Genomic DNA, 25861 nt, shown 5'->3' on the forward strand with positions numbered 1-25861 from the left:
GCTGGAATGGCCTTGGGTCAGCCATAGCTCTGGCAGAGGCTGTCCTTGAAAGGGCAGCTGCTATGAGAGCCTTCTCCAGCCCCACCCACCTCACAGGGTGTCTGTGGTGGGGGAGGAAGGTAAAGGAGATTGTGAGCCGCTCTGAGACTCTTTGGAGTGGAGGGCGGGATATAAATCCAATATCTTCATCTACCTCACAGGGTGTCTGTTGTGGGGGAGGAAGGTAAAAGGAGATTGTGAGCCGCTCTGAGACTCTTTGGAGTGGAGGGTGGGATATAAATCCAATATCTTCATCTAACCAATTATTTCATACAATTTTTCAGGGAAGTTCCTTGTTGAAACTTTAATTTAGAGCATAAGTTCATAGTCCTCCTCATGGTTGTGGCAAATTCACATCCCCTAGAATAATGGCTCCGAAGTCTCCACTCTTCTCTTTACATGCCTGTCGACTTTATGGGTCATGTTTCGCAGAGATGCTTGATCACAGAGCCATTCTGCAAATTCACTCTTTTGACATCAAAACAGACTTCTTGCATTTGCAAAAGGCACAAAATTACATACAGTTTTTCCCCTGAAAAATTGTATGGAACATGGGTGAAATAATTGGTTAGGTATTTGTGCTATGGAATTCACGGCCTTTGGAAATTTTTGTCCTGTGTGTAAGGTAACTTTGGAAAATAGGAAGAGACTTTTCAAGTTTGGATTTATAAATTCTTTATTGTTTGGATACGCACTGGTGGTGATTTTGGTCTGTAATTTACTGTGTTGCCACTTTGTTTGTTACGTTTTGGCCTGCACAGATGGCAAGAAGCAGTCTTTAAGGAACCCTAAAGACCTTCACAGCCTTGGAACCAAATATCTGAAGGACTTTCTCCTTCCCATATGCCCTGTGTGCCGGCTGTGGTCATCAGGCAGCCATCTGGGGTTTTAAGGATGGCCTGTTCAGTACCAACCGGAGCCCTGGCCTTTTTCATCATAGCTGTGAAATGGGCTTTCTGAAGAGCTGCGGGGCCCCCCTCCTTCCCACAGATCTTCAGAAGGCACTGCAAAGGTCTGCCTGTTTGCCAGGGGTTTGAAGAAGAAGGGGGAGATATTTGCGGGTTTTGGTTTCAGTTGGAAATGTTTTTAAACTAGAATTGTAAGCCGTCTTGAGCCACGAGGAAAGGCGGGAGGTGCGAATTTTAAAAAATAAATAAAAGGTTTAAGGCAGGGGGTGGCTCTCCAGATGGGTTTTTTTTTGCCTACAACTCCCATCATCCGCAGCCAGGATGGCCAATGGCTGGGGTTGATGGGAGTTGTAGGCAAAAAAAAAAATTGGGGAGCTACCGTTGGCCACCCCTGGTTTAAGGAATTTGAAGCAGAAACCGGGATGCTGAAGCCTGCAGCTTTTTCTCGTTTGACATGAGCCTCTAGAGTAATGTTCCCTCTAAGCCACAGAGCCTTGTGAGCAAAAATTCTGCTTTGTGAGCTACTGATACTAAAGTTGTGGGCTGCTGCATCAGTTATTGTGCTCTGGGGCCATTTTTCCTGAGCTAAGACCAAAATGTGTGAGCTGGAGGCTAAAAATGTGTGAGCTGGCTCACGCTAACTCATCTTAGGGCACGCTGCTCAGGAGTCAGCTTGAGTCTTTTTTCTGCCCCTTGGAGAGCTAAGCCCTGCAATACCGTCCCTTCCAACACAAAACCTTGCAGGAGGCGTCTTTGGCAGTGGGGCTCGAGCGACATCCTGCAGCTTGCGACGTCCTGCTGTTTAGTCTTTGAATGTCACGCCCTTTCTTTGAAAGCAAATTAATCTGTGAGCGCTCAGGCTGCGGGTGCAGTTGGAAACGCCTGTCCTCCCTTCCCTGGAGGGCTTGTGTAGGCATTATCCATTCTTCGCTTGCACACGCCATTAATTCTGATTCCCATAAGTGATAAGGGGGGGTGCCTTGTCAGTCTTGAATACAGAGTCTTAAGAGATTTGCACATCATACATCTGGCAGTGGGTCGTTGGCAGTATGTAGGAGGTGTTTTGAGCTTCAACCTAACATCCAGCGGTCAGCCAGCCTTGCTGTGTATGTGGAAACCAAGGCTTTTTGTTTTGTAGCAGGAACTCCTTTGCCTGTTAGGCCACACACCCCTGATGCAGCCAATCCTCAAAGAGCTTACAGGGCCTACTGTAACCTCCAGGAGGATTGGCTACAGAACCAGTTTGGTGTAGTGGTGAAGGGTGCGGACTCTTACCTGGGAGAACCGGGTTTGATTCCCCCACTCCTCCACTTGTACCTGCTGGAATGGCCTTGGGTCAGCCATAGTTCTTGCAGAGCTGTCCTTGAAAGGGCAGTTGCTGTGAGAGCCCTCTCCAGCTCCACCCACCTTACAGGGTGTCTGTTGTGGGGGGAGAAGATATAGGAGGTTGTAAGCCTCTCTGATTCAGAGAGGGTGGGATATAAATCTGCAATTCTTCTACATCTGGGGTGTGTGGCCCAATATGCAAAGGCATTCCCGCTACAAAAAAAAAAGCCCTGGTGGAAACTATTTAGTGGGGGTGACTTCTTAATTGAGCCAAGTTTCGAAGGGTCAGCAGCTCTGGCTGCCCTCCTGTTCCACAGTGAATGAACGGCCGTAGGTTCAGGTAGAGTTCTCCTCGATGGACCTCCAGTGTTCACCCCCAGCTCTGCAGATAGAAATCACATAACGGGAGGTACATAACGGGATAACTCCAAAGTGTCTGCGGCTGTTTGCAGGGGTGTGTGTATGTGTATGTGTGTGAGCAGCGGAGTTGCTTGCATCAGTCTACAGTAAAAGTAGAGTATAGTATAGTAAAGTATAGTATAGTATAGGAGCCCTGTGGTGCAGAGTGGTAAAGCTGCAGTACTGCAGTCTTAACTCTCTGCTCACAACCTGAGTTCGATCCTGACAGAAGCTGGGTTCAGGTAGCCGGCTCAAGGTCGACTCAGCCTTCCATCCTTCCAAGGTCAGTCAAATGAGTACCCAGCTTGCTGGGGGAGAAAGTGTAGAGGACTGGGGAAGGCAATGGCAAACCACTCTGTAGCAAAAAGTCTGCCACAAAAACTTTGTGATGCGACATCACCCCAGAGTCAGAAACAACTGGTGGTGCTTGCACAGGGGACTACCTTAACCTTTTTACAGTAAAAGTGGCATTGCCTGGTTCACTGGGATGCAGACTGCTGCTGCCTTCTCACTAGGGAGAACAAGTATTTATGGGATGAGCTCTGAATGCCAGCTGGGGATGCCTGCAACCGTCGCTTGTTCTTCCTCTTCTTGCTTTCAGGTTGCAGAGGAGCAGGCAGTGAGTCCCAGCCGCGGCTGCAGTAGAAGGCTGGTTGAACAGCAGCCTCTGCTCCCCAGGGATTCTGCTTAACAAAGCTTGTGGGGCAGTGGGAAAGCGTCATCAAGTCGCAGCCATCTCACGGCAGCCCCGTAGGCAGGAGACGAACAGAGGTGGATTCCCGTTCCCTGCCTCTTTGTCACAACCCTGGGCTTCCTCGGAGAGGCCTCTCATCCAAAAACTCACTAGGGCTGACCCTTCTTAGCTTCCAAGAGCTGGAGACACGGGGCTAGCCTGGGCTAGCGAGGTCAGCAGAGCTGGATTAACAATTAGGCCAAGTAGGCACTGGCCTATGGACCCCCAAGCCTTTGGGGGCCCCGGGCTGGCTCCCCGCTTCCCGGTTTCCCCCCTGCTTGCAGCCCTTCCAGCTAGCATGAGCAGTTAGCAACTCAGCTGCTTTTTGCGGAGCTTGCCTGGTGCGGCTGCTGCTGGCGTTGTCACCAAGTTTGCCTCTCTCTGCCTCTCCCCCGTAGCTTAGTAAAAGGGGCTTTTGAGAAGGTGCCTGCAGGCTGCAGCGGGGGCTGTGAGTGGTGGGGCGGGCACTCAGACTCTGAGATAATTTGCAAGGGGGCCCCCAAAGATTTTGACTGTCTCCACAGAGTTTAATCTGGCACTGGAGGTCAGGACAACAAAAGCTTTCACTGTAGTGTATTATATCTTCCCCTTCCTCCAAGAAGCTGAAGGGTACACAATTCTCCCTTTCCTAATCTGTCCTCACAAACAACCCTGTGGTGCCCACGGAGGCTAAATTTTTGTCATGGGAACCCTGGGTTGCTCAGGAAGCTTTGTCTCAGTGTGAAGATTTGAACCCAGGTCCCATAGACCCTTGTTTTGGAACTCTAACCCCTGCCCTTGACCTTCTTTGCTCACAAAGGAGAAAACAGCCAGTGAACCCAGAGCGGGGTGTTTGGATCAGGGGCAGTGGTTGAGTTCCCTGTTCTCCACTGTGCAGGGTTCTCTGCTTGGGGCTGTGTGGAGAGAGCAGAGATGGCCATTCTCCCATGAGACTCTCACAAGAATGTCTTCCAGCTTGATTGCGCAGACGGCAGCCTGCATGTTGAATCAGTATTTGCAGACTGTTGGATATCCCACCAAGTGAGTTTCCCAGCCACAAGATCAGTCTGGACCAGAGAGCCAGTTTGGTGTAGTGGTTAAGTGTGCGGACTCTTATCTGGGAGAACCGGGTTTGATTCCCCACTCCTCCACTTGCACCTGCTAGCATGGCCTTGGGTCAGCCATAGCTCTGGCAGAGGTTGTCCTTGAAATAGCAGCTGCTGTAAGAGCCCTCTCAGCCCCACCCACCTCACAGGGTGTCTGTTGTGTGGGAGGAAGGTAAAGGAGATTGTGAGCCGCTCTGAGACTCTTCGGAGTGGAGGGCGGGATATAAATCCAATATCTTCTTCAATATCTTCTTCTTCTCCTATAACTACTGTCTGTGCCATTTGACTTAACACCTATACCAGGGGTGGCCGAACCTGCTTAATGTCAGAGTCACATAGAATAAATGACAGATGTTTGAGAGCCGTAACACATGAACGTCGGATGTCTGAGGGAGGAAGGAAAATAGATGGGGAGAGGAAGGAGGGAGGGAGGGGTGGAAAGAAAGCAACTTTAACTTTTAAAATGCATTCTCCAAGCAGCTGGCTGGCTTGGCAAAGCGATTTGAAGAGAGAAATGCCTTTTCCAAGCTGGCCAGTGAGGCAGTAGGGGCTTAGAGAGCCACACGATACGGGCAAAAGAGCCACATGTGGCTCCCGAGCCGCAGTTTGGTCACCCCTGACCTATACCTTTCCCTGTCCATTTTCAGTCCAGAGTATGCCATGTGTTAGGCATGCTTTACACGTGCAAATCTACAGCTGTATCGATTGCTGCCTTTCATACAAATGCGTATCAGAGGTGGTAATGGCTAGGTCCGACAACCCAGAGCAAAGACAGGAGTGCTCCCTCTTGCCCCCAGTACAACGGCTTTCTTTTGAGGGACTTTCTCTCCGTTCCCCCTTGAGTGCTCTAACATCAGATCGTCGGTGGCAAAACGTGTGCATCCTAAACTATCATCTCATTCATGTAAGCTTTAACTTGGTATCAGTGGAATTCACTTATGCAGGAATTGGGGGTCTCTACAGGCATATTCAAGAGGGGATTGGATAAACATATGGAGCAGAAGTCCATCTGTGGCTGTTAGAACACTATGCCTGGGACAACCCTTGGTGCTTGGGGGAAGGGCACAGTGGGGGGGCTTCTAGTGTCCTGGCCCCACTGATGGACCTGCTGACGGCACTTGGGTTTTTTGGCCACTGTGTGACACAGAGTGTTGGATTGGATGGGCCATTGGCCTGATCCAACATGGCTTCTCTTCTGTTCTTATGGACAGTGTTGCTCTGTGTTCTTGGGGGCCACAGTGGGAGGACTTGTGGACCTCCTGAGTGCACCTGAGTTTAGTCCACTGTGTGACACAGGATGTTAGACTGAATGGGCCCATTGGCTTGATCCAGCATGGCTTCTCTTACATTCTTATAACAGATAAAAAAGAATTGAAAAGAAATCAGCTGGTATCATAATGCCCCTGTATAAATTGATGGTGTGGCCTCATTTGGAGTACTGTGTACAATTCTGGTCACCACACCACACCTCAAAAAAGATATTATAGCATTGGAAAAAGCGCAGAAAAAGACAACTAGAATGATTCAAGGTTTAGAACACTTTCCCTACGAAGAAAGGTTAAAACGCTTGGGGCTCTTTAGCTTGGAGAAACATCGACTGAGGGGTGACATGATAAAGGTTTACAAGATTATGCACGGGATAGAGAAGGTAGAGAAAGAAGTACTTTTCTCTTTCTCACAATGCAAGAACTTGTGGACACTCGATAAAATTGCTGAGCAGATAAAAGGAAGTATTTCTTCACCCAAAGGGTGATTAACACATGGAGTTCACTGCCACAGGAGGTGGTAAGAACATAAGAGAAGCCATGTTGGATCAGGCCAACGGCCCATCAAGTCCAACACTCTGTGTCACACAGTGGCAAAAAATTTTATATACACACATACACTGTGGCTAATAGCCACTGATGGACCTGTGCTCCATATTTTTATCTAAACCCCTCTTGAAGGTGGCTATACTTGTGGCCGCCACCACCTCCTGTGACAGTGAATTCCACATGTTAATCACCCTTTGGGTGAAGAAGTACTTCCTTTTATCCGTTTTAACCTTTCTGCTCAGCAATTTCATCGAATGCCCACGAGTTCTTGTATTGTGAGAAAGGGAGAAAAGTACTTCTTTCTCTACTTTCTCCATCCCATGCATTATCTTGTAAACCTCTATCATGTCACCCCGCAGTCGACGTTTCTCCAAGCTAAAGAGTCCCAAGCGTTTCAACCTTTCTTCATAGGGAAAGTGCTCCAGCCCTTTAATCATTCTAGTTGCCCTTCTCTGGACTTTCTCCAGAGTGGTGGCAGCTACAAGCACATAGCCATCTTCAAGAGGGGATTGGATAAACATATGGAGCGGAGGTCCATCTGTGGCTATTAGCCACAGCTTATCGTTGGAACACTCTGTCTGGAGCAGTGATGCTCTGTATTCTTGGTCCTTGGGAGGGGCAACAGTGGGAGGGCTTCTAGTGTCCTGGCCCCGCTGGTGGACCTCCTGATGGCACCTGGTTTTTTGGCCACTCTGTGACACAGGGTGTTGGACTGGATGGGTCATTGGCCTGATCCAACATGGCTTCTCTTATGTTCTTAAAAGGAAGTACTTCTTCACCCAAAGAGTGATTAACACAGCTGCTGTGTGGCACGCTTATATACAACTGAATACGTGAGAGAGACAGGGATTTTTCCTACCGTGTGAATTGTGAGCATGCTTGAGTTCAAGAAGACCCTAAGATAGAAAGGGGATGCAGCAATACCTGAGGTTAAAGAGTTTTCACTTACTGGCATCGAAGGGGACTCTGCTGCCCACAAACCAGTACGTTGCAAGATAAAATGCCTTCCGGAGATCTCCGCAAGGCAGCAATTTGTAAGAAAATGCCGCCTGGCTGTTGACAGGAAGCCAGTACGAAGCAGAGTAAATTGCTCTTAATTCCGCTGAGCCATCTGGTTGCATTTAGGGCACCATTTGCTGTGCTTTCTCTTAAACTCGATTGACTCCTTGTTCGCTACTAACATGCCAGTTAACTCTGTCCCCCCCCCTCCCCCCCCCCTTTTCCTCTTCTCCTCTGCTTGGATTGCGCAGATCCCTTCACTGCCGCCGCCGATGCTGTCGACGATGCCCTTCCAAGCCTAAATCCTTTCCTCGCAAAATCTAGCTATCACCTTTCTGTCTCCTCTGACGTACCTCCTTTCACTTCCAGGACGCCTACTCGTGAGATGTTTGTTGGTAAAGTACCTTCTGATTAGCTCCCCTCCCCTGAACTCTTCAGAGCAAATGTAGGAGTTCCCCAAAGCTACTATTTTGTCAGTGGATAAATGCCTGTTAGTTTTCACTCACCGTCTTTGACATTTGTCGGAGTACTGCAGGCTTCCCAGTTCTGGTAATGATACCCAATAGCAGGGCTTTTTTTTGTGGCAAGAACTCCTTTGCATATTAGGCCACACCCTTCTTACGTAGCCAATCCTCTAAGAGCTTACAGGGCTCTTCTCCTGTAAGCTCCAGGGGGATTGGCTATATCAGGGGTGTGTGGCCTAATATGCTACAAAAAAAAGCCCTGGATCAAAGCAATAGTATTTAGTAGGAAGCTAGATCCAGCAACTTCTTGAGAGAGGGGAGGAGAGAGCCTTTCGTTCTGGCATACGCAGGACTTGACGGAGCTCCAGCCCCTTTATTGTAAGCCCTCGCTACACCAAAGCTTCATCGCTTTCTCAGTGGGAATCATGTCAGCTCCATTATTAAGCAGCTATCAGAATGAGAGTAGGCGGGACTTCCTGTTGGTCGCATAGCAGGCTGTTAACAGGCAACCATACGTAGCCACCGCTGGGACCCTGGATGTGTCCAGATGTGCATTAAAAGTAGGTTTTAGCCTACCTAAGGCAGAGCCTCTTCCCAGAAGCATCAGCTCCCACGGCGACTGTGTCAAGCGTATGACCTGCAATTTAACTTTTTCTGGTTCTCTAGATCGTTTCAACCCATTTACTGAAGCAAACCCTCTTGAGGCAAGCAAATATGCACCTACTGTTCAGCTCTATCACTTGTCTTCAGGTATAATGTAAATGCCTTGAGGGTTTTACACTTGTTGATGTCTTCAAAGGTGTAAAACGTGGCATTTGATTTTTAAAATTGCAGTAGACGTGATATACATAGATTTTTTTTCTTTGTATCCCTACTATTTTTAGCTGCCGTTAAAGCATTCCCTTTTTTAGAAGCTGTTCCTGAGACTGTCTGCTTGTGTTTAGAGTATCTGTAGTGTTAGCTTCCAAAGTACTTGACTACGCAAACTTGAGTATTCCTGGTTCTGTCTTTCTTTGTAACGTTCCTTCTTTGCTCTTCTACTTCGTATGCCTTTATCAGATTCTTTTTGTGGTCCACAAGCTTATCCTAATGCTTCCCATTTCCGCAGTGAGCCCTCAACTGTAGCTGGTCTATTTGGAGGTAGGTGAAATCCTTTCAAAGCCAAGCAACCAGTAAAGTTTTTCTTTTTTTTGGGGGGGGAGGGGGTTAGTTCTTTAATTAGACAGCTGTAATCATCTTTCTTCACAGCCAGGAGGATTTCCATAGTTGGCAGAATTTTTTTTAAAAAAACGAAGTTTCATAAATTCAAAGTAATTCTATTTGGTCTGTTGGCATGCTTTTTGTAGCTTCTAGCTGGTTAGCTTCACCAGGAAGCCTGTGCAGAAAAGATAAGATGTCAAGTGCTTTCACACGTAGTGGATAATACACATTCAATGCACCTTCAGTGCACTTTGCAGCTGGATTTTACTGTGTGAAATAGCAAAGCCCACTTTTAAATGATCGCTGAAGTGCCTTGAAATTGGAACAAAAATGCATTGTTTAGTGAATGTGAAAGTGCCCATAGTATATCTTAATACAGTTAAGAGTTTTAAAACAGGTTTAAAATACCAAAATGGGTACCAACTACCTTTAAAGACATGTTGGTGCAAATATGAAATCTTTTGATTACCCCTTTTTGTATTGGATGCCTGTTGTTGTTTTTTTTGTTGTTGTTACGGTTGTGTTTGTAGGTAACGTGAGGTCGAGTTGATAGGCTAGGATCTGGTGGTGAGAATTTGTGCACTTCTAAAGCACCCGGGGTAAGAGCCCCATGGTGCAGAGTGCGAAAGCTGCAGTACTGCAGTCAAACTCTCTGCTCACGACCTGAGTTCAATCCCAGCGGAAGCTGGTTCAGGTCGCCAGCTCAAGGTTGACTCAGCCTTCCATCCTTCCGAGGTTGATAAAATGAGTACCCAGCTTGCTGGGGGGAAAGCGTAGAGGACTGGGGAAGGCAATGGCAAACCACCCTGTAAAAAGTCTGCCGCGAAAATGTCACCCCACAGTCGGAAATGACTGGTGCTTGCACAGGGGATTGCCTTTACCTTTTTTTTTTAAAGCACTCTGGTGTTAAGACCTATGTCTGACTTTCCACTACGTAACTCGGAAGACTTAACATGGGTTTAAGAGAACCCTGTGAACACTGGTTGCAAAAAACAATCCAATTTCATATACATTTACCCTCTCACTTGTAACATGTCTGTGCTTAAGGAGAACTGGTAGGGGATCTTTGTGTGAGGTATTTCATTTGCTATCTTTTTCTGTGTTCCTTTCTCTCCCCTGAAATCAACTATGTGGGAAGCTGTTTTGCTAAGCCTTTGTTTGCATGGGGCTGTGCCTCAACAATTCCGTTCCAAAGCAGCTAACTGCCTTGTTGCTAGGATAACTCCCAGTTCTGTCACAGAATGTGATCTAGTTACCTTACTAGATCATATCAAGGGCTACCTAGTTCAGTTCCCAGATCCCAGCACCTGTGTTGAAATGGCCTTCCATTCTTTTTGCACTCCTGTCAGGTTTAGAACAATCCTTCTAGCACAGTAAAGTCCATTGCTTGTTTTTTTGGGGGGGGCGGCAGAGCTTAAGAAGAAAAGGTGCTGTTACCCATACATAAAGTTGCATCGATTAACACCAGTTCTCCCCTCAGGTCCTGGGAGAGCCCCCCCTAAGGCTGCTGTTGCTTAGTAGTAGAGAGGACCACCATAAAAGAAACCCAGTGATGTCTGCTTAGCAACATTCTGATATAATACAGTCTAAAGAAGGATGTTTATTTGTAGCCATACATGTGGCTTTAGCATTCAGACTATAGAAAAGTAGGAGCATTTGCATTTGAAGTAAGACGTTGACACCCCAGTTGATTCATCTGTGATGCTGAACTGGACTTGAGCATTATCAGTGTAGTATTGTGCTTGTGTTAAGTGCCATCAAGAGCCTCGTGGCACAGTGTGGTAAAGCTGCAGTACTGCAGTCCTAAGCTCTGCTCACGACCTGAGTTCGATCCCTGGTGGAAGCTGGGTTTTCAGGTAGCCAGCTCGAGGTTGACTCAGCTTTCCATCCTTCCGAGGTCAGTAAAATGAGTACCCAGCTTGCTGTGTGTGGGGGGGGGAAGCATAGATGACTGGGGAAGGCAATGGCAAACCACCCCGTTAAAAGTCTGCCATGAAAACGCTGTGAAAGGAATGTCACCCCAGAGTAGGAAACGACTGGTGCTTGCGCAGGGGACCTTTCCTTTTGTTTCATAAGTGCCATCAGGTAGTTTCTGACTGGTTAAAGATATTCCTTTACTGTGTTCCTTTTACAGCTATGAAATGCACATAGCATCAGAACCAGAGGAGAATAGTTTGGCTCACATCTGACCTGTGTTTAGGAGTGCTCTCTTCTTACCAGGGAATTAAATTGACAGTAACGATGGAGGTCATTGGTGCTAAGTGTCTCCGGGGCCGTGTTTGGCGCTTCGACAGTGCCTTTTGTGACTCCTCTGAGCAACTTCATGTTTCAGTGAAGTAGGCCCTTGCTCAATGGGGCTTGAAGCTGAAAAAGTGATTTCAGGCCTGGCACCCACTGCCACCAGAGGAACAGGTCAACTGCAGGCCTCCTGCCAAGGAAGGACGTTACGTGACTCAGTTTGGTGTAGTGGTTAAGTGTGCAGACTCCTATCTGGGAGAACCGGGTTTGATTCCCCACTCCTCCACTTGAACTTGCTGGAATGGCCTTGGGTCAGCCATAGCTCTTGCAGAGTTGTCCTTGAAAGGGCAGCTGCTGTGAGAGCCCTCTCAGTCCCACCCACCTCACAGGGTGCCTGTTGTGGGGGGAGGAAGATAAAGGAGATTGTAAGCCGCTCTGAGTCTCTGATTCAGAGAGACGGGTGGGGTATAAATCTGCAATTCTTCTTCTTTTTTAGGTTGGTGTCATGAATTTGTCTTTCTATGAGCCATGGAGAGAGAACCATTGATGTAGATTCTAAAACTTCATTCGGATCAGGATTTTTTCTTTTTTTTTTTGTAGCAGGAACTCCTTTGCATATTAGGCCACGCACCCCTGATGCAGCCAATCCTCCTGGAGCTTACAGTAGGCCCTGTACTAAGAGCCCTGGAGGCTCTCGAAGGATTGGCTGCATCAGGGGGGTGTGGCCCAATATGCAAAGGAGTTCCTGCTACTAAAAAAAAAAGCCCTGGTTGGGGTATCTGTAGCTCAGCGATTGCAGGCCGAGAGAGAGCTGTCGGGATTGGGAAGGGAGAACAAGATAACCAGTTATAGATTCAGGTGGGCTAGCTGTGTTGGTCTGAAGCAGCAGAACGAAATGTGAGTCTTGCAGCACCTTGCAGCCCAACAAAGTTTTTATTTAACCTTGGCCAGTTCCGCAGGGCCTGTAAGACATCCCTTTTCCGGCTGGCCTATAACTAACTGGAAACTCTATGGAAGATTGCAGTGTAGTGTTCTGATAGATCGCTTGTTTTTATGTTTTACCATTTCACTGTTTTAATGGTGTAATATGTTGTATTTTAAATCCAAAACCTATGTTAGTTCTTATGTGTTGTAAGCCACCCTGAGCCACTTCGGTGGGAAGGGGGCGGGATATAAATTGAAATAAACTGAAACTGAGTTTAAAGTAGATCCAGGTGGGCAGCTGTGTTGGTCTGAAGCAGTTGAACAAAGCAGGAGTCAAGTGGCACCTTTAAGACCAACCAAGTTTTATTTAGAACGTAAGCTTTCATGTGCTCTCTTAAGCACACTTCATTAGACGAGGGGATCAGGTGTTCTGACTGGAATACGTGCAGTTTGTTGATTAAGAGGGCAAACTAACTGATCACACAGTCATATAAAACAGTGTGGCTTGGCCATTTGGTCCGGATAGCCATAAAAGGTAATACAGTTCCCTGCCAAATGGTATTTCTGCAAATCTAGGTAAATCACAAAAGGACATGTATATCCTGGTTGTAGTCCACCCATTTTATTTAAGGTGTAAGCTCAAACATGGGCGCGCACAAGAGCTCATGGCAGGAATAAAACTTGGTCTTAAAGGTGCCACTGGATTCAAGCTTTGTTCAGTTGTATGAATGTTTTTGATTAAAATTTCCACATCCAGTATTACACTCCAGAGATGACTATTTGGAGGGTTTGGAGCTTGTGGTGGGGGGAGGGGGGGAGGCGGGCCGATATTACTCTTTCTTTGTTGGAAATCCGTCCAGTCTAGTGGTGACAGGATACAGTAAATACCCATTCCAACTTGTTCTGAAGAATTTTGCTTTTTCTGATTTAGCAGATGGGCTAGGAACGACTTAGCACTATTGCATGGCTACAGCAGAGTATAGGCACTCACCTCTTCCGTAGGCACAGAAAGACAAAACCTTTCAACACGCTGCATGTTGCATCACGAACACTTGTCAGCTGTTGCTGCAGAGGCGGACTTCCCGAAGCCCTTAATCAGTGTCTTAACCCCTAGGACCTTGTTATAGCCGAAGAGTTTTGACTCGCGAGTCTTAATTCCTGTCAATGTCTCTTCGTAGGCTTGACTCCGTCTCCCGTCGCCCAACCCCAAAACTCTGCAGGCCTTAATGTTGACTTTGAGTCTGTGTTTGGAAACAAAACTTCAAATGTGCCAGTGGATTCTTGTGGTAGGTCTCTTGAAATCGCCGCTTCTTCATAGCTGTTCAGAGAAAAACACCCTCGCTCAGTGCATGCAACCCCTTGGGTATGCTCTAGTAGTATACCCAAGTACCCTAACGGCTGACAGATTGATTGTGGCACAAATTTTCTGTGAACTAGAATTGTGCTTGTTAGATCATACGCCTAGTTCATTGAGTATGTCCTGGTTTTCTAATGTCACCACAATGCACCTTGACAGCTTTCACTGCAACAGTTGAGAATTGCTGTCTGAATTGGGAAGGGAGAACAAGATAACCGGCTAAACTTCCCAGTTCATAACTGTTGGCTGTTGGATATGTAGAACCAGGGGTGGAAGTCTAGCAAGAGCTGCTTTGCATATTAGGCCACGCACCCTTGATGCAGCCAGTCCTCCAAGAGCTTGTAAAAAAGAGCCTTGTAAGCTCTTGGAGGATTGGCTGCATCAGGGGTGTGTAGCCTAATAGGCAAAGGAGCTCCTGCTAGAATTCCACCCCTGTGTAGAACTACTGTTTCTTCAAGACAGAATTCCATCGTTTTACAATACTGGAAATCGTATCCCCCTCTACAGACCTCTGGGTCAATAATATGCTAGACATTTGTACAAAAAAGAGAATAGCAGACGTGAAGGTCCCAGAACCTTCGCTTCCATTGGCATGAATTCTTGTACCTATTCGAGCAGTGATACATCCTCACCTTTATTCCCTGTTTAGTTGAATCTCTAATGTTGCACCTTACTTTCCTAACCCACACTCCTGCCCTTTTCCTCCCTCCCTTTTTCCCCTTCTTTCCTTCTCAGCTGATAGGACACATTAGGGAAGAAAGGGGAGTGGGTGGGCTGTATGGGATTTAATTTGCTATGGAAAGCAATAAAAATCTTAATTTTTAAAAAAAGACTGAATTCTGTTGGGTTAAATAGTAGCCTGGCATGGGAATAAAAACATTTCACAGTGTCTTTGTCTTTTAGGGTTATTGCAACTTTACCATAACATATAGATCTAAAATGTCTTGAAAATACGTTTTGGACCCTCCTAATGGTGCCTCTTTCTTTTTTTAAGGGTTTGATGAATTAGGCGGACTCCTCAAACCAACCGTGGCTTCTCAAAACCAGAGTCTTCCAGCTTCCAAAGCACTTCCTAATAAATTAGTGTCGGACGATCTGGATTCCTCTTTAGCCAACCTTGTAGGCAGTAAGTGGAATCTCTAGTGGTTCATTTATGGTGCCAGCACTTCACAGTTTTTATGTGCTAGTAAATGGGCTGCTTCCAACCGTTTTCTTGTTTTGTAACAGATTTGGGCATCGGAAACGGAACAGCAAAAAAGTGAGTATTTTTCCAAACCCATCCGTGTCGTAAGCATATTTCTGCAACGGTTTTGTGCAGCAGATGTCAGCTTTTTTCCTTTTCCTAGAGGCAACGGACGGATAGCAAATATGGCTAGCGATAACAATATCGTATTTATATCCTGTCCTTCAGCGTAGCAGCTTGGCATTCTCTCTACAGCCCTATGAAGTCGAACAGTTAGATTTGAGTCCAGGAACACAGAGAACCAACAGGAGCTTTTGGGTGTTAGCTTTTGGAAGTCAAAGCTCCCTTTGTCAGGCACGAGCAGAAAAGAATAAGAGATTGGTTTTATAGCCCATCCTTCACTACTCTGAGGAGTCTCAGAGCAGCTTACAATCTCCTTCCCTTCTTCTCCCTACGACAGACACCCTGTGAGGTGACCGGGGGGGGGGGCGCAGGGGGGTGCTGAGAGAACTGTGACTGACCCAAGGTCACCTAGCTGGCTGCATGTGGAGGAGGAGGAGTGACTCAAACCCGGTTCTCCTGTCCACCACTCTTAACCACTACGCCAGGAGCCACATGTGACTCTTTGACGGATATTGTGTGGCTCTTGAAGTTCCCACTGCTGGCCCGCTGGCCTGCTCGGAGAAGGCATTTCTCTCTTTAAACGCATTGTCCAAGCCAAGCCAGTCTGTGGCTTGGAGAATGCATTTAAAGTTAAAGTTGCTTTCTTTCCACCTTTCCCTCCCTCGTTTATTTGCCTGCCTGCCTGCCTTCCTTCCTGTCTTGCAGCTCTCAAGCATCTGACGTTCATATGTTGCGGCTCTCAAACATCTGGCATTTATTCTGTATGGCTCTTAGATTAAGCAAGTTTGGTCATCCCTGCACTGCACTGAGCTTGTGAACTTGAAATAATTCACAGGTACAGAATGACAGACCCTTCCAGGGGCTAAATGGGGACAGATTTCTTATCTCGCTACAGATAGTCATTTTCTGCCCCCAAGCATTTCACTTCTGTTTTGCTCAAGTTTGACTGCAGTCTGCATTCTACCTTGGCATCCTGTAGAATCATAGAATCCTAGAGTTGGAAGGGTCCTCCGGGGTCATCTAGTCCAACCCCCTGCACAATGCAAGAAACCCACAAACACCTCCCCCGAAATTCACAGGATCTTCATCGCTGTCAGATGGCCATCCAGCCTCTGTTTAAAAACCTCCAAGGAAAGAGAGCCCACCACCTCCCGAGGAGGAAGCCTGTTCCACTGAGGAATCGCTCTAACTGTCAAGAAGCTCTTCCTAATGCTGAGACGGAAACTATAACTAAATAATTCTTTATAGCACCCCTCCCACCTTCTAACTGGGATAAAAGGATGTAGAGATCCCCATTTGTGCTTGTTCCTGACAAAAAGGAGCTTTAACTGTCAGAAGCTTGTACTTTGAAACTCTTGATCTCTGATGTGCTACCAGACTGGAATCTTAACTGTTCTACTGTAGACCACCAGAGTGGCTACCCTCTAAAACTACCTGTGAAGTAAGTTAGGCTGAAAGTGTATGACTAGTGACCCAAGGTAACCCAGTGAACCCCCCCCACACACACACTAAGTGGGGGATTTGAGCTTATGTTTCCTTATTCCTAGAGAAAGCCAGTTTGGTGTATTGGTTAAGTGCATTGACTCTTACTTGGGAGAACTGAGTTTGATTCCCCTCTCTTCCACATGCGCTTGCTGATGTGACCTTGGGTCAGCCACAGGTTCCTCTCAAGGCTGTTCTGCTCTCAGAGCTCTCTCAACCCCACCTGCCTCACAGGGTGTTTGTTGTGGGGAGGAGGATGGAATGGAGATTTATAAGCCACTCTGAGACTCCTTTGGGTAGCAAAGGGCAGGGTATAAATCCGATCTCTTCTTCACAGTAGCAAACTCTCTGAGCAGGATATGATTAGCCTGTGACTACAGAAAAACTCAAAAATTAAAATAGAAAAAGCCCCATGGCGCAGAGTGGTAAAGCTACAGTACTGCAGTCTGGGCTCCCTGTTCACGACCTGAGTTCGATCCCGGTGGAAGCTGGGATCACGTAGGCAGCTCAAAGTTGACTCAGCCTTTCATCCTTCCAAGGTCGGTAAAATGAGTACCCAGCTTGCTGGGGGGGGGGTGGGGGAGGAAGGGTAGATGACTGGGGAAGGCAATGGCAAACCACCCCGTAAAAAGTCTGCTGTGAAAACGTGGTGATGCGACGTCACCCTAGAGTTGGAAACGACTGGTGCTTGCACAGGGAACTACTTTTACCTTATGGAAAAACTATGGGGTAAATAACTTTTTGCAAGAATGTGGGAAGAGATCCTTGAGTTTTCAAAATTCCAGGTGACGTGGGTTCTCTTACTGAGGGACTGCACACACGCCCTTTGCTTTTACGCCTTTAGGCCCCGTTTTCCTTAGAGCGCCTCTTTTCTGCCAACTTGTTTGAGGCCTCAGCCAGATTTCCACAAGTGGATTTAGAGTGGAAGAGGCACTAAGGAAAGTGCTTTCATATTTGGCTGGCTACCCTTGAATAAATCTATCCAAGACTTCGAGTCCTTGCAGGGGTATGGGATGTGGAGGGGGAGGGAAACTCATTGTGACCTTTTCCTAAGCCATCTGTCCTTTTTTTCCAAACCCTAGCTGCCAAAAAAGGCAGCTGGCAAAGAATTCCTGAGTGCTGATGATTTTTAACCTCTATTCAAAGTGATGTGAATTGGACCCAACCGGGAGAAAAGAAGCTAACGGGAGGCTCCAACTGGCAGCCCAAAGTTGCACCGACAACAGCGTGGAATGCGCCGACAATGGTAAGCTGCTGCCATGGCTGTGGAGGTTCGATGCCAGCTATTGGGGGAGTTTAGGAAGCCGCCAAGAGCTTTCAGAGGAAGATAAGAATCCGTAAGACACTGTTGGAACCCAAAATAGTGCAAGGGTTTTGTTTAGGTTGCGTCATTATTGGGTGCATTGACCATTGCCTGTAAGTTGGATCTGCATAACGGAGTCAGCGTTGTGGAAAGGGCACTAATTCGGGAACTCTTATCGAATAGCATGTTGCTCCACCGTTGCCTTAAATTGGTTGAGGCTGCTTCCCAGAGTTTGGGACTGAGAGAGTGCTTGGGAAATGCAAGAGGGTGGGGTATCCTCACTCAACTTTTGCCTGTTTGGGACTATTCGTTGCAGGAGAGCGAGAGAGGGTTGAGTTTAGGGATGGGCACGAACTGGAAAAAATGAGGTTCAGTTTGCAGTTCGCGGCACACCCCGTTTGCAAGCCGTGAACCGTCATGAACTTTTAGGTGTAAAATGGACTGGTTCAGTTTGCGAGGTTCGTGGCACAGTAGAATGGGCTCCCCCCCCCCCCAGTGCGCTAGAGTCACTAAACTTGCAAAGGATCTTCCAGTTGACTCTCTCCTACCTGTCATCCAAGTTCAGTGAGGATTGGATTGATGAGGTCCGAGTTACACCCCTCACAGTAGGTGCCCCCAGAAGAGTGCTTTTGGGGGAATCGTCAGGTGCAGGTTCGGAAGGCCGTGAGCCATTTCACGCCCATCCCTAATCCAGTGGTGTTCTACACCCACTTTCCCAAGGCATGACCCATTTTCATTTTTTTAGCCCACTTTTCCCAAAAAGTATGGTTATCGTATTGTGGAGGGGTCCTGGCTTCAGTGGGAGAGCATCCGCTTACTGTGCATACGTTCCCAGGTTCAGCCCCCAGCACCTCCACTTAAAAAAACCAGGCAGTAGCTGATGTGGAAGACCTCTGCTTAAGATCACGGAGAGCCGCTGCCCGTCAGAGTAGACAAGACTGAAAGCAGACAGACCAGTCATCTGACACCATAAAGGACAATTTGACACGTTGGGTCTTCGACAGCCCTGCAAGGGAGATTAAACTGAAAGGCAGTGACTCGTCCGATGCTAAATAGCAAGTTTCTCGGCTGTGCTGGGTTTTGGGCTAAGCCCTGCACTTGGCAAACTGCTAAAGAAACAGACGAGGATCAGTCCAGCCTAATACGCAGACTATGGCGGAGAGCAGGATCTGATCAAACACAGGGAGAAATGTGCTTTCCGGCCACCTCTTAAACTCATTTTGGTTGTGCATTAATGACTGTGCTGCAAACTTCTGGACAGTTTTTAGTGGCAAGTCAGTGGGGCCATGAATATTTTAAATAAAAGTTAGGCTCTGGGGTATAAGAGAGGGAGAGAGAGACCCTTTTTTCTGTGTGAGCCATTGCTGCCTTGCCCCGGGCTTGTGTGCCAAGGATACTCATGCTCACCTGCTGTGGTGTGTTTGTTTAATTAATGCGCTTGAAAACTGCAGTTCAGTCCACCGATACGACAACGTTGTCCTCTGTGTGGCTTTTCTTGTAAGGTGACTGTTCAGAGCACTGAAAAGTTTCATGTTAGAAAGGTAATCCTTTAGCCTGAGAGACAGGAGGGGAGCAGCAAGCGTGGAATAGAACTAATGATGCACTGTGAAGTACAGTCAATCAAAGAATCATAACGTGGGTTATATAAAGAAGGAGATTTCCGTGTCCCAAGGCCTTTGATCACAAACTGTTGGACAGTTATTACCATTCCCTCTTACTGCTCCTAGGAGCAAACTGGGTGACTGATGCCAGTGGGCAAGCCAAGGGGAGTTCTGTGTGTACATTATGCAGAAAAGTTGTGTCTCTTGGTTACCTTGATACTCCCTCTACAAACAAACAAATACACACTGAGGACCGAAGAAGAAGAATTGCAGATTTATACCTCGCCCTTCTCTGTGAATCAGAGTCTCAGAGCAGTGTACAATCTCCTATATCTTCTCTCCCCACAACAGACACCCTGTGAGGTGGGGGAGGCTGGAGAGGGCTCTCACAGCAGCTGCCCTTCAAGGACAACCTCTGCGAGAGCTATGGCTGACCCAAGGCCATTCCAGCAGCTGCAAGTGGAGGAGTGGGGAATCAAACCCGGTTCTCCCAGATAGGAGTCCATGCACTTAACCACTACACCAAATCGGCTGTAGTAGGCATGGAAGAGGAGGATTTTGCTGATTAAGCCACCAAGGTCTTCTAGAATCCTGGAGGAGATTAGATTGGATATTTGTGGGGGGAATTTCCCATTCTTTCCTCTTAGTAACAGTTTCCACCATTGAGGCAATCACAGGCAAATGAAAAGTCAACGCTTCTGCTTGCTTAGGCAAGGGGTTGGATCCCACTGTCTGCAGGTGCAGGGCTCATGGGATTTGAACTTATGCACATAGGAACATATTTGTAAACTAAAGGTTCCAGTGGAGGGGGGCGGGTCTGTGTGTGTGTGTTAGATATGGCCATTGCCCTCGATCCTGAGAACATCTGAGACTCTGAAAGGATTTTAAAATCATAGAGATTGGAGGGGGGGGGGGTTGGCCAAATTTGCTTAACACAAAAGCCACATAGAATAAACGTCAGCTATTTGAGAGATGCAAGCCATGAAGTCAGATATATGAGGGAGGGAAGGAAGGGAGGGAGGGGGGGGGGAGGAAGGAAGGAAGGAAGGAAGGAAGGAAGGGGGAGAAGAAGAGGTGTGGAAAGAAAGCAACTTTAACTTTGTGTTTTCTAAGCTGCCAGCTGGCTCAGCTTGGAGAAGTGATTTAAAGAGACAAATGCCTTCTCCAAGCCAGCTGATGGGGCAGAAGAGCCACACAATATGTGTGAAAGAGCCAAATGTGGCTCCCAAGCCACAGTTTGGCCACCCTCGGCCTAACAGCTCTGGGAGGAGGAGACTTGGTTCAGGGTTGGAGTTCCAGATTGTTTACCTTCTCTCTTTCCTCCATGATTTTTCGCAGGCCCCCAGTTTCTACACTCTATAGATGAACAGGAATTATGTCAGATTTGCTTCTTTTTTCTTGTGTGGCCGTCGCAGCTGGTTGGCCTGTGAAAATACCCCCAAGAGCTTTGAGCCTTCTCTAGATTATCTGCAGACTGTTTGAAAGGACAGATCGACTGGGGTAGTTGGGAGTGGTTAAGCGCCAACACCTGCCTTACCAGTTTTTGGTCTTCCAAACTATATAACTTCACGTGGGAGGAGGGGTTGCGCATTTGCTTTCTAGCGTTGTTCTCTTCGTGAGCATAGAAAACTAGCATGCTGAAGACAGTAAAATCTAGAGAAATGTGTTCCTGAAGTGTTTTCTAAGGCTAGAAAGAGCTATCCCTTCTCATCTTCCAGTTCACTGGGTTTCAGTTTGGTTGGTCTTGTGAATGCTTTCCCCTTTCACTTAGAGAATTTCAGGGCTCTCCAAGATGATACTTTTTGGGGGGTTTTTGAAGACACAACAGCATCAAAACATGCAAGAATCCAGAAAATGTATTTGCGGGCCCGTCGACCATGTCGGCGCCCTTTACTGGACATTTAACTGAAATGGCTTGGCATTCCAAGAGTCCGCATTTCAGGGTTAATGACATATTGCTCTTGTGACTAAAATGCTCTGTGTGTGTGTGTGTGTGTGTATATTCTGTTTTAAGTGCTCATTTCTAATCCAGTGTTATTGCATTATGTAATTGTTCTTCCGGGGGAAAAACAGAATGGCATGCATTTTCCACAATACGTAAGTGTACAAAACTCGTGGCCTCTCTCTTTTTTTCCCATTTTTTTTCCTTTTTTTGCAATCAGATTGGCATGCGATTAACCACTATTGGTGCAGCTGAATCTCATAATCCTCCTGCTATTCCACATTTATTTTTTTTTCCCCCTTACGTTCCGATCTTTGGGCATGATTGGAAAACTCGAGCGGCTTCTAGCTTTATCCAGATCTGGGGTCCTGCAAGGCCCTTTCTGACCTCCCAATGATGGCATGGACAAACACTTTTAAGATTTTTCTCGCTTTGAACTCCTTTGTCATTTGCGGCCAGAGAGCTGGTGTGCATTTAAGCAAACAAAACAAAAAAAATCGCATTGGGTGAATAAATCAGATTAAAGGCATTTGTGTGTGTGTTTGAATAACTGCATGAAACCTCACAGGCTTCTGTTCAACTCGGCACTTGATCCACTACAGACGTGACTTTTCAGATAGGGAGAGACCAATACGTCCCGCAACACAAAAATGGAGTGACGAATCCCTGTAGTTTGGTTTCACTCCCAAAGGGCTGATTGTAACTTTTGGAACTGTTTTTTTTTTTCCTTAAAAGGGAGGCCATCTCTCATTTCTGTACTAAAAAGGGGGAGGGGGATAATGGGGGGGGGGTCCAAAATGACGACAGGCCTCTTCGGAAGCCGTCAACGATAAATTAACCCAGTTCCTCAAAGTGGTAATATAATAAGAGCTAAAGAATGGAATCGTGAAGGTTTTTTTAACGTATTCCAAAAGGTCTGGTGAGCTTGTCGACTAGCTGCGACTGGCCTATTTAAAAACAATTACGTGCAAGATATATATTTTTTCCCATCTGTTTTATCCACGGACAGTAGCACACTGTGACTGAATTGCTTTGCTGCAAATCTTCGCAGTGTGATTCTTGTGCTCTTATTATAGGGACATATCGACAGTCGGCTTTTCTTGTGTCACTATTGGTCTTTCCCTGCGCTCTTTCCATTGTGGGGGGAACCCAAAGCCAGCCTTGGGCACTTGGAAGCCAACAGCTCAGCATATGAATCTCCCATTTGTATGCAAACTGTTTTGCTTTAGCTGTGCAGATACTAATCGCTGCTGTCATCTCATTAACTGTGGTAACCGGTAAGAAGACGTTCGCCATGCAACGGGAGTCCATCGAAGTTCATCGAAATCATCTTTTGTCTTGTTTTGAAAACTGTCTGGTTCTAAACCCACCCCCCCCCCAATCTCCAGCTCTCTTTTTTGGGAAGTTATTCTGAGAAAACAGCTGCAGTAGATAATGCTTTTATAGGTTCCCCAGCACGCTCCTAGTAAGATGGACACTTGTATATTTCTCTGCACTTTCGTATCTTGTAGGGCAGGGATGTCAAACTCATAAGTGAGACCATCTCAGGCCGGGCCACGTGTGCCATAAAATATAAAAAAAAGGTAGTGGAGATATAAACTTTATAAAGGACGCAGACAAACACAATTATTTTTTTTAAAAAAAAAAACCAAAAAAGCAAGCTGTGACACAGAAGGAAGCAACAGAGAGAGAGAGAAGGAAGCAGACGGCAGCCAAAAGTTGCTTGCGGGCCTGATAGGAGCTCTCTGGGGGCCTGATCTGGCCCACGGGCCGCAGGTTTGACACCCTTGTTGTTTGGATTCTCTTGCTTCTTTTTACTAGTTGTGCAATGGGATACAAGAAGGGAATCAATCTTTTGAGAGAAGCCACTGTTCCTTAATTAGGGAATTAGAGATTTAAAACCAGCTGATTTCCAGCATTTACTGCTCTGGAGGAAGAAGGGGTTAAGCACTTTATACCATGGTCCTGAAATCAAGCTTGATGAGGAGTAGGCACATGGACCCCACCCCCCCAACTCAGCTCCTTCCCTATAGCTCCCAGTGATTATATTGCTGACTGTAAAAGTCACCCTTGGAGGCTGAGGCTGGGAGTTGTGAAGGCTGTACCAATTGGTATTTATTACCCCCTCTCTGTAAAACACAGAGCGTCTTGCAAACTCTGTAAGCCGTCTACCTGCTGAGTGTGATCGTCTGAAGGCAGTTAACGGGGGGCCTTCCTTTATGCTTCAATAGCATCAGTGAGCTTAATTGCACTCAGGATTAGATTTTGGGAGACGATCCCCGGGTTGCCCGTTCCAGATGCTTAGGCTCACGTTGCCATTTGGAGCTTCCTTGGCCATTGCGAGATGCCTGCGTCCGGATCAGGCTGGGCGCCATCTGTGACGTCGCCTCGCTTGACCTTTGCAGTCGGCGTGCCCGCTGTTGGCTCGCCTGCGAGGATGGCACTGTAGGCTTTGTAGCCAGATGTCAGTTTCTGGCTCTGGGCAGTCAAGGCGATTCAGGGCTGTTCGAGAGGAGTCCTTTTCTGGTGTAGCTTATCGCTGTTCTTTCCCCCCTATTAGGCACCTCCTGTAATGGCCTACCCTGCAACAACGCCAACCGGAGTGATGGGCTATGGAATGGTCAGTGAATTCTAGTATTAGCTCAAAACCAACGGGAGGGGCAGTTTTACCTTGTGTGGTATGTGAAAGCTGTGTTTCCCAGAATCCTCTGCAAGGCAGCGATGTATAGAGGTTCTCCCTAGGCAAACCAGTTTTGAAAGAGTGCACGCAAAGCTAGGAAGTCAGAAAGCCACTGAGGTGTGGCTACACACGTCCCACCTAGCCTCAGATGTGTCTGAATATCTTGCATGGGCTGAACACGACAGATAGCCCGAGTAGCAAATCTGAGCAGTAAGCCAGAGCAGGCCTTGAATTCAGCAGGAGCTCACAGGAATGCAGCTCCTGAAACTTTCTGACAGCCCCCTCCTCCTCCCCACCTACCTTGTCCATTGAATAGTAGGTGCAGCTGCATAACAATCCCCGGATTAGGAGAGCGGGAAGCCAGCCAGCCACCAGGGGCTTTGCCACACCTCCAGCAGCCCTCATTAACCCCCGGAGAAGCCCACGCCACCCTTTCTCCACTTCTTATGTGATTTTGGGTGGCCTTTTGACTGAGGAGGGGCAGCCAAGGAGAGCCCCAGGTGAGCAACGCGTACTTCAGCTGGTTGGATCTCTAGCCAGCCCAGGCAGGTCTCACTCGCCCGGGGCTCTCCTTTCTTGCGTCGGGTTACTTTTGGCTGGTGGGGAGCGGCATATGCTAATGAGCTCCACCTCCTATTTTTCTACAAAATACCTCAAGCAATCAAAGTGAACAGATAATATCACAGCACCATGTAAGATTTGGTTACTGTTAAAACAGCCAAAACATGTGGTTACCCTCCAAAAGCCAATCTAAACAATTCAGCTTTGCATGCCTTGTAGGAACTAAACAAGTCCAGCAGGGTGCAGGTAGTCATAGGAGAGGGTAAGGGCCACAACTGAGAAGGCCCTTCCTGTGGTGACAGCCATGAGCCATCCTGGGACCAGGCAAGAGACTCCTAGACGATGACCAAGTTTGATGATCCATCTCTGTACAACACCAGCTTCTTCCTCAGAGTTAAGCAGAGGCACACAACAGGGGTGTGTTAACCAGGTACTGGAACGAATAAAGCAGAGGACTATGGTGTGAACTGAACAACAGAAGTAGCCCCTGTTCTTCCCTTCATAAATAGGGGAACTGGACGTATGGCTTCACTGGCCAGTGCTGGAGAGGGAAGAGGTACGTCTGGGAAAAGAATGTGCAGGGCCTAGAAGAGTTTTGGGAGATGGAGCCGGAAGTTTGTCCTTTTAAAAGAACCCTGTTTGCAGGTGTCCTCAGATTTGGAACTGAAGAAATATTGGATTTATATCCCGCTGTATACTCTGAATCTCAGAGTGGTCACAATCTTTTACCTCCCCCCCCCCACAACAGACACCGTGTGAGGTAGGTGGGGCTGAGAGAGCTCTTGCAGCAGCTGCTCTTTCAAGGACAACTCTTACGAGAGCTATGGCTGACCCAAGGCCATTCCGGCAGGTGCAAGTGGAGGAGTGGGGAATCAAGCCCGGTTCTCCCAGATAAGAGCCCGTGCACTTAACCACAACACCAAACTGGTTTCTGATGCTCCCTGGGTTTTTTTGCTTGGCATAATTTTGTGTGTGTTTAGGACTGCTGAGATTCTTAGTCTCCCCCCTCTGTGCTTTGGACTACTCACGTTGAATTTAATTCTGTCCCGGATTTTAGCCATCCCAAATGGGAGGAGTGCCAGTAATGACGCAGCCAACCTTAATATACAGCCAACCTGTCATGAGACCTCCAAATCCTTTTGGTCCTGTATCAGGAGCCCAGGTGAGTGTGGGAACCGGTCTGCAAAGCATTCACTGCAGATGGGCTGTTGACAAGTGTCGTGTGGGTACCTCAGCCTTTGCGCCTGAGTAATGCTTTTTGCTTCTGTGGGATGATAGCCGGGAGGAAAACTGATCCAGAAGCCAAGGAGGTGAGGGTGGTCCTGAAGCAGACTTTGAAGAGGGAAAAGGAAGAGGTGCTTAGATGGTTTCAGTTTAAGAGCGCGTGTGAGTGGGGGCGACACGGGGTCAACGGCAGATAAGCCTTCATGGACTAGAGACGGGCAGGGAAGACTGGGAAGTACACCATAACCCATGTCTTACAGTATCGGGAAACAGTTT

General features: G+C 47.3%; 1 protein-coding gene across 9 annotated transcripts in view; it reads left to right on the forward strand.

Moving 5' to 3' along the window:
* The window catches only part of PICALM (phosphatidylinositol binding clathrin assembly protein), a 125788-nt gene that overhangs the window by 86483 nt on the left and 13444 nt on the right, over positions 1-25861 (forward strand). For 2 of the 9 annotated variants that reach the window (XM_060234973.1, XM_060234975.1), the window contains exons 13-22: positions 7555-7698; positions 8434-8517; positions 8827-8907; positions 13308-13415; positions 14481-14612; positions 14714-14744; positions 17421-17520; positions 21252-21275; positions 23681-23740; positions 25419-25523. In XM_060234973.1, the coding sequence (XP_060090956.1) occupies positions 7555-7698; positions 8434-8517; positions 8827-8907; positions 13308-13415; positions 14481-14612; positions 14714-14744; positions 17421-17520; positions 21252-21275; positions 23681-23740; positions 25419-25523 (869 nt within the window). The remainder of the gene's footprint in view (positions 1-7554; positions 7699-8433; positions 8518-8826; positions 8908-13307; positions 13416-14480; positions 14613-14713; positions 14745-17420; positions 17521-21251; positions 21276-23680; positions 23741-25418; positions 25524-25861) is intronic. The other 7 variants (XM_060234974.1, XM_060234977.1, XM_060234980.1 and 4 more) reach the window with 5 other exon arrangements.

Source organism: Heteronotia binoei, chromosome 3 (genome assembly GCF_032191835.1).
Source record: "Heteronotia binoei isolate CCM8104 ecotype False Entrance Well chromosome 3, APGP_CSIRO_Hbin_v1, whole genome shotgun sequence".
Lineage (NCBI taxonomy): Eukaryota > Metazoa > Chordata > Lepidosauria > Squamata > Gekkonidae > Heteronotia > Heteronotia binoei.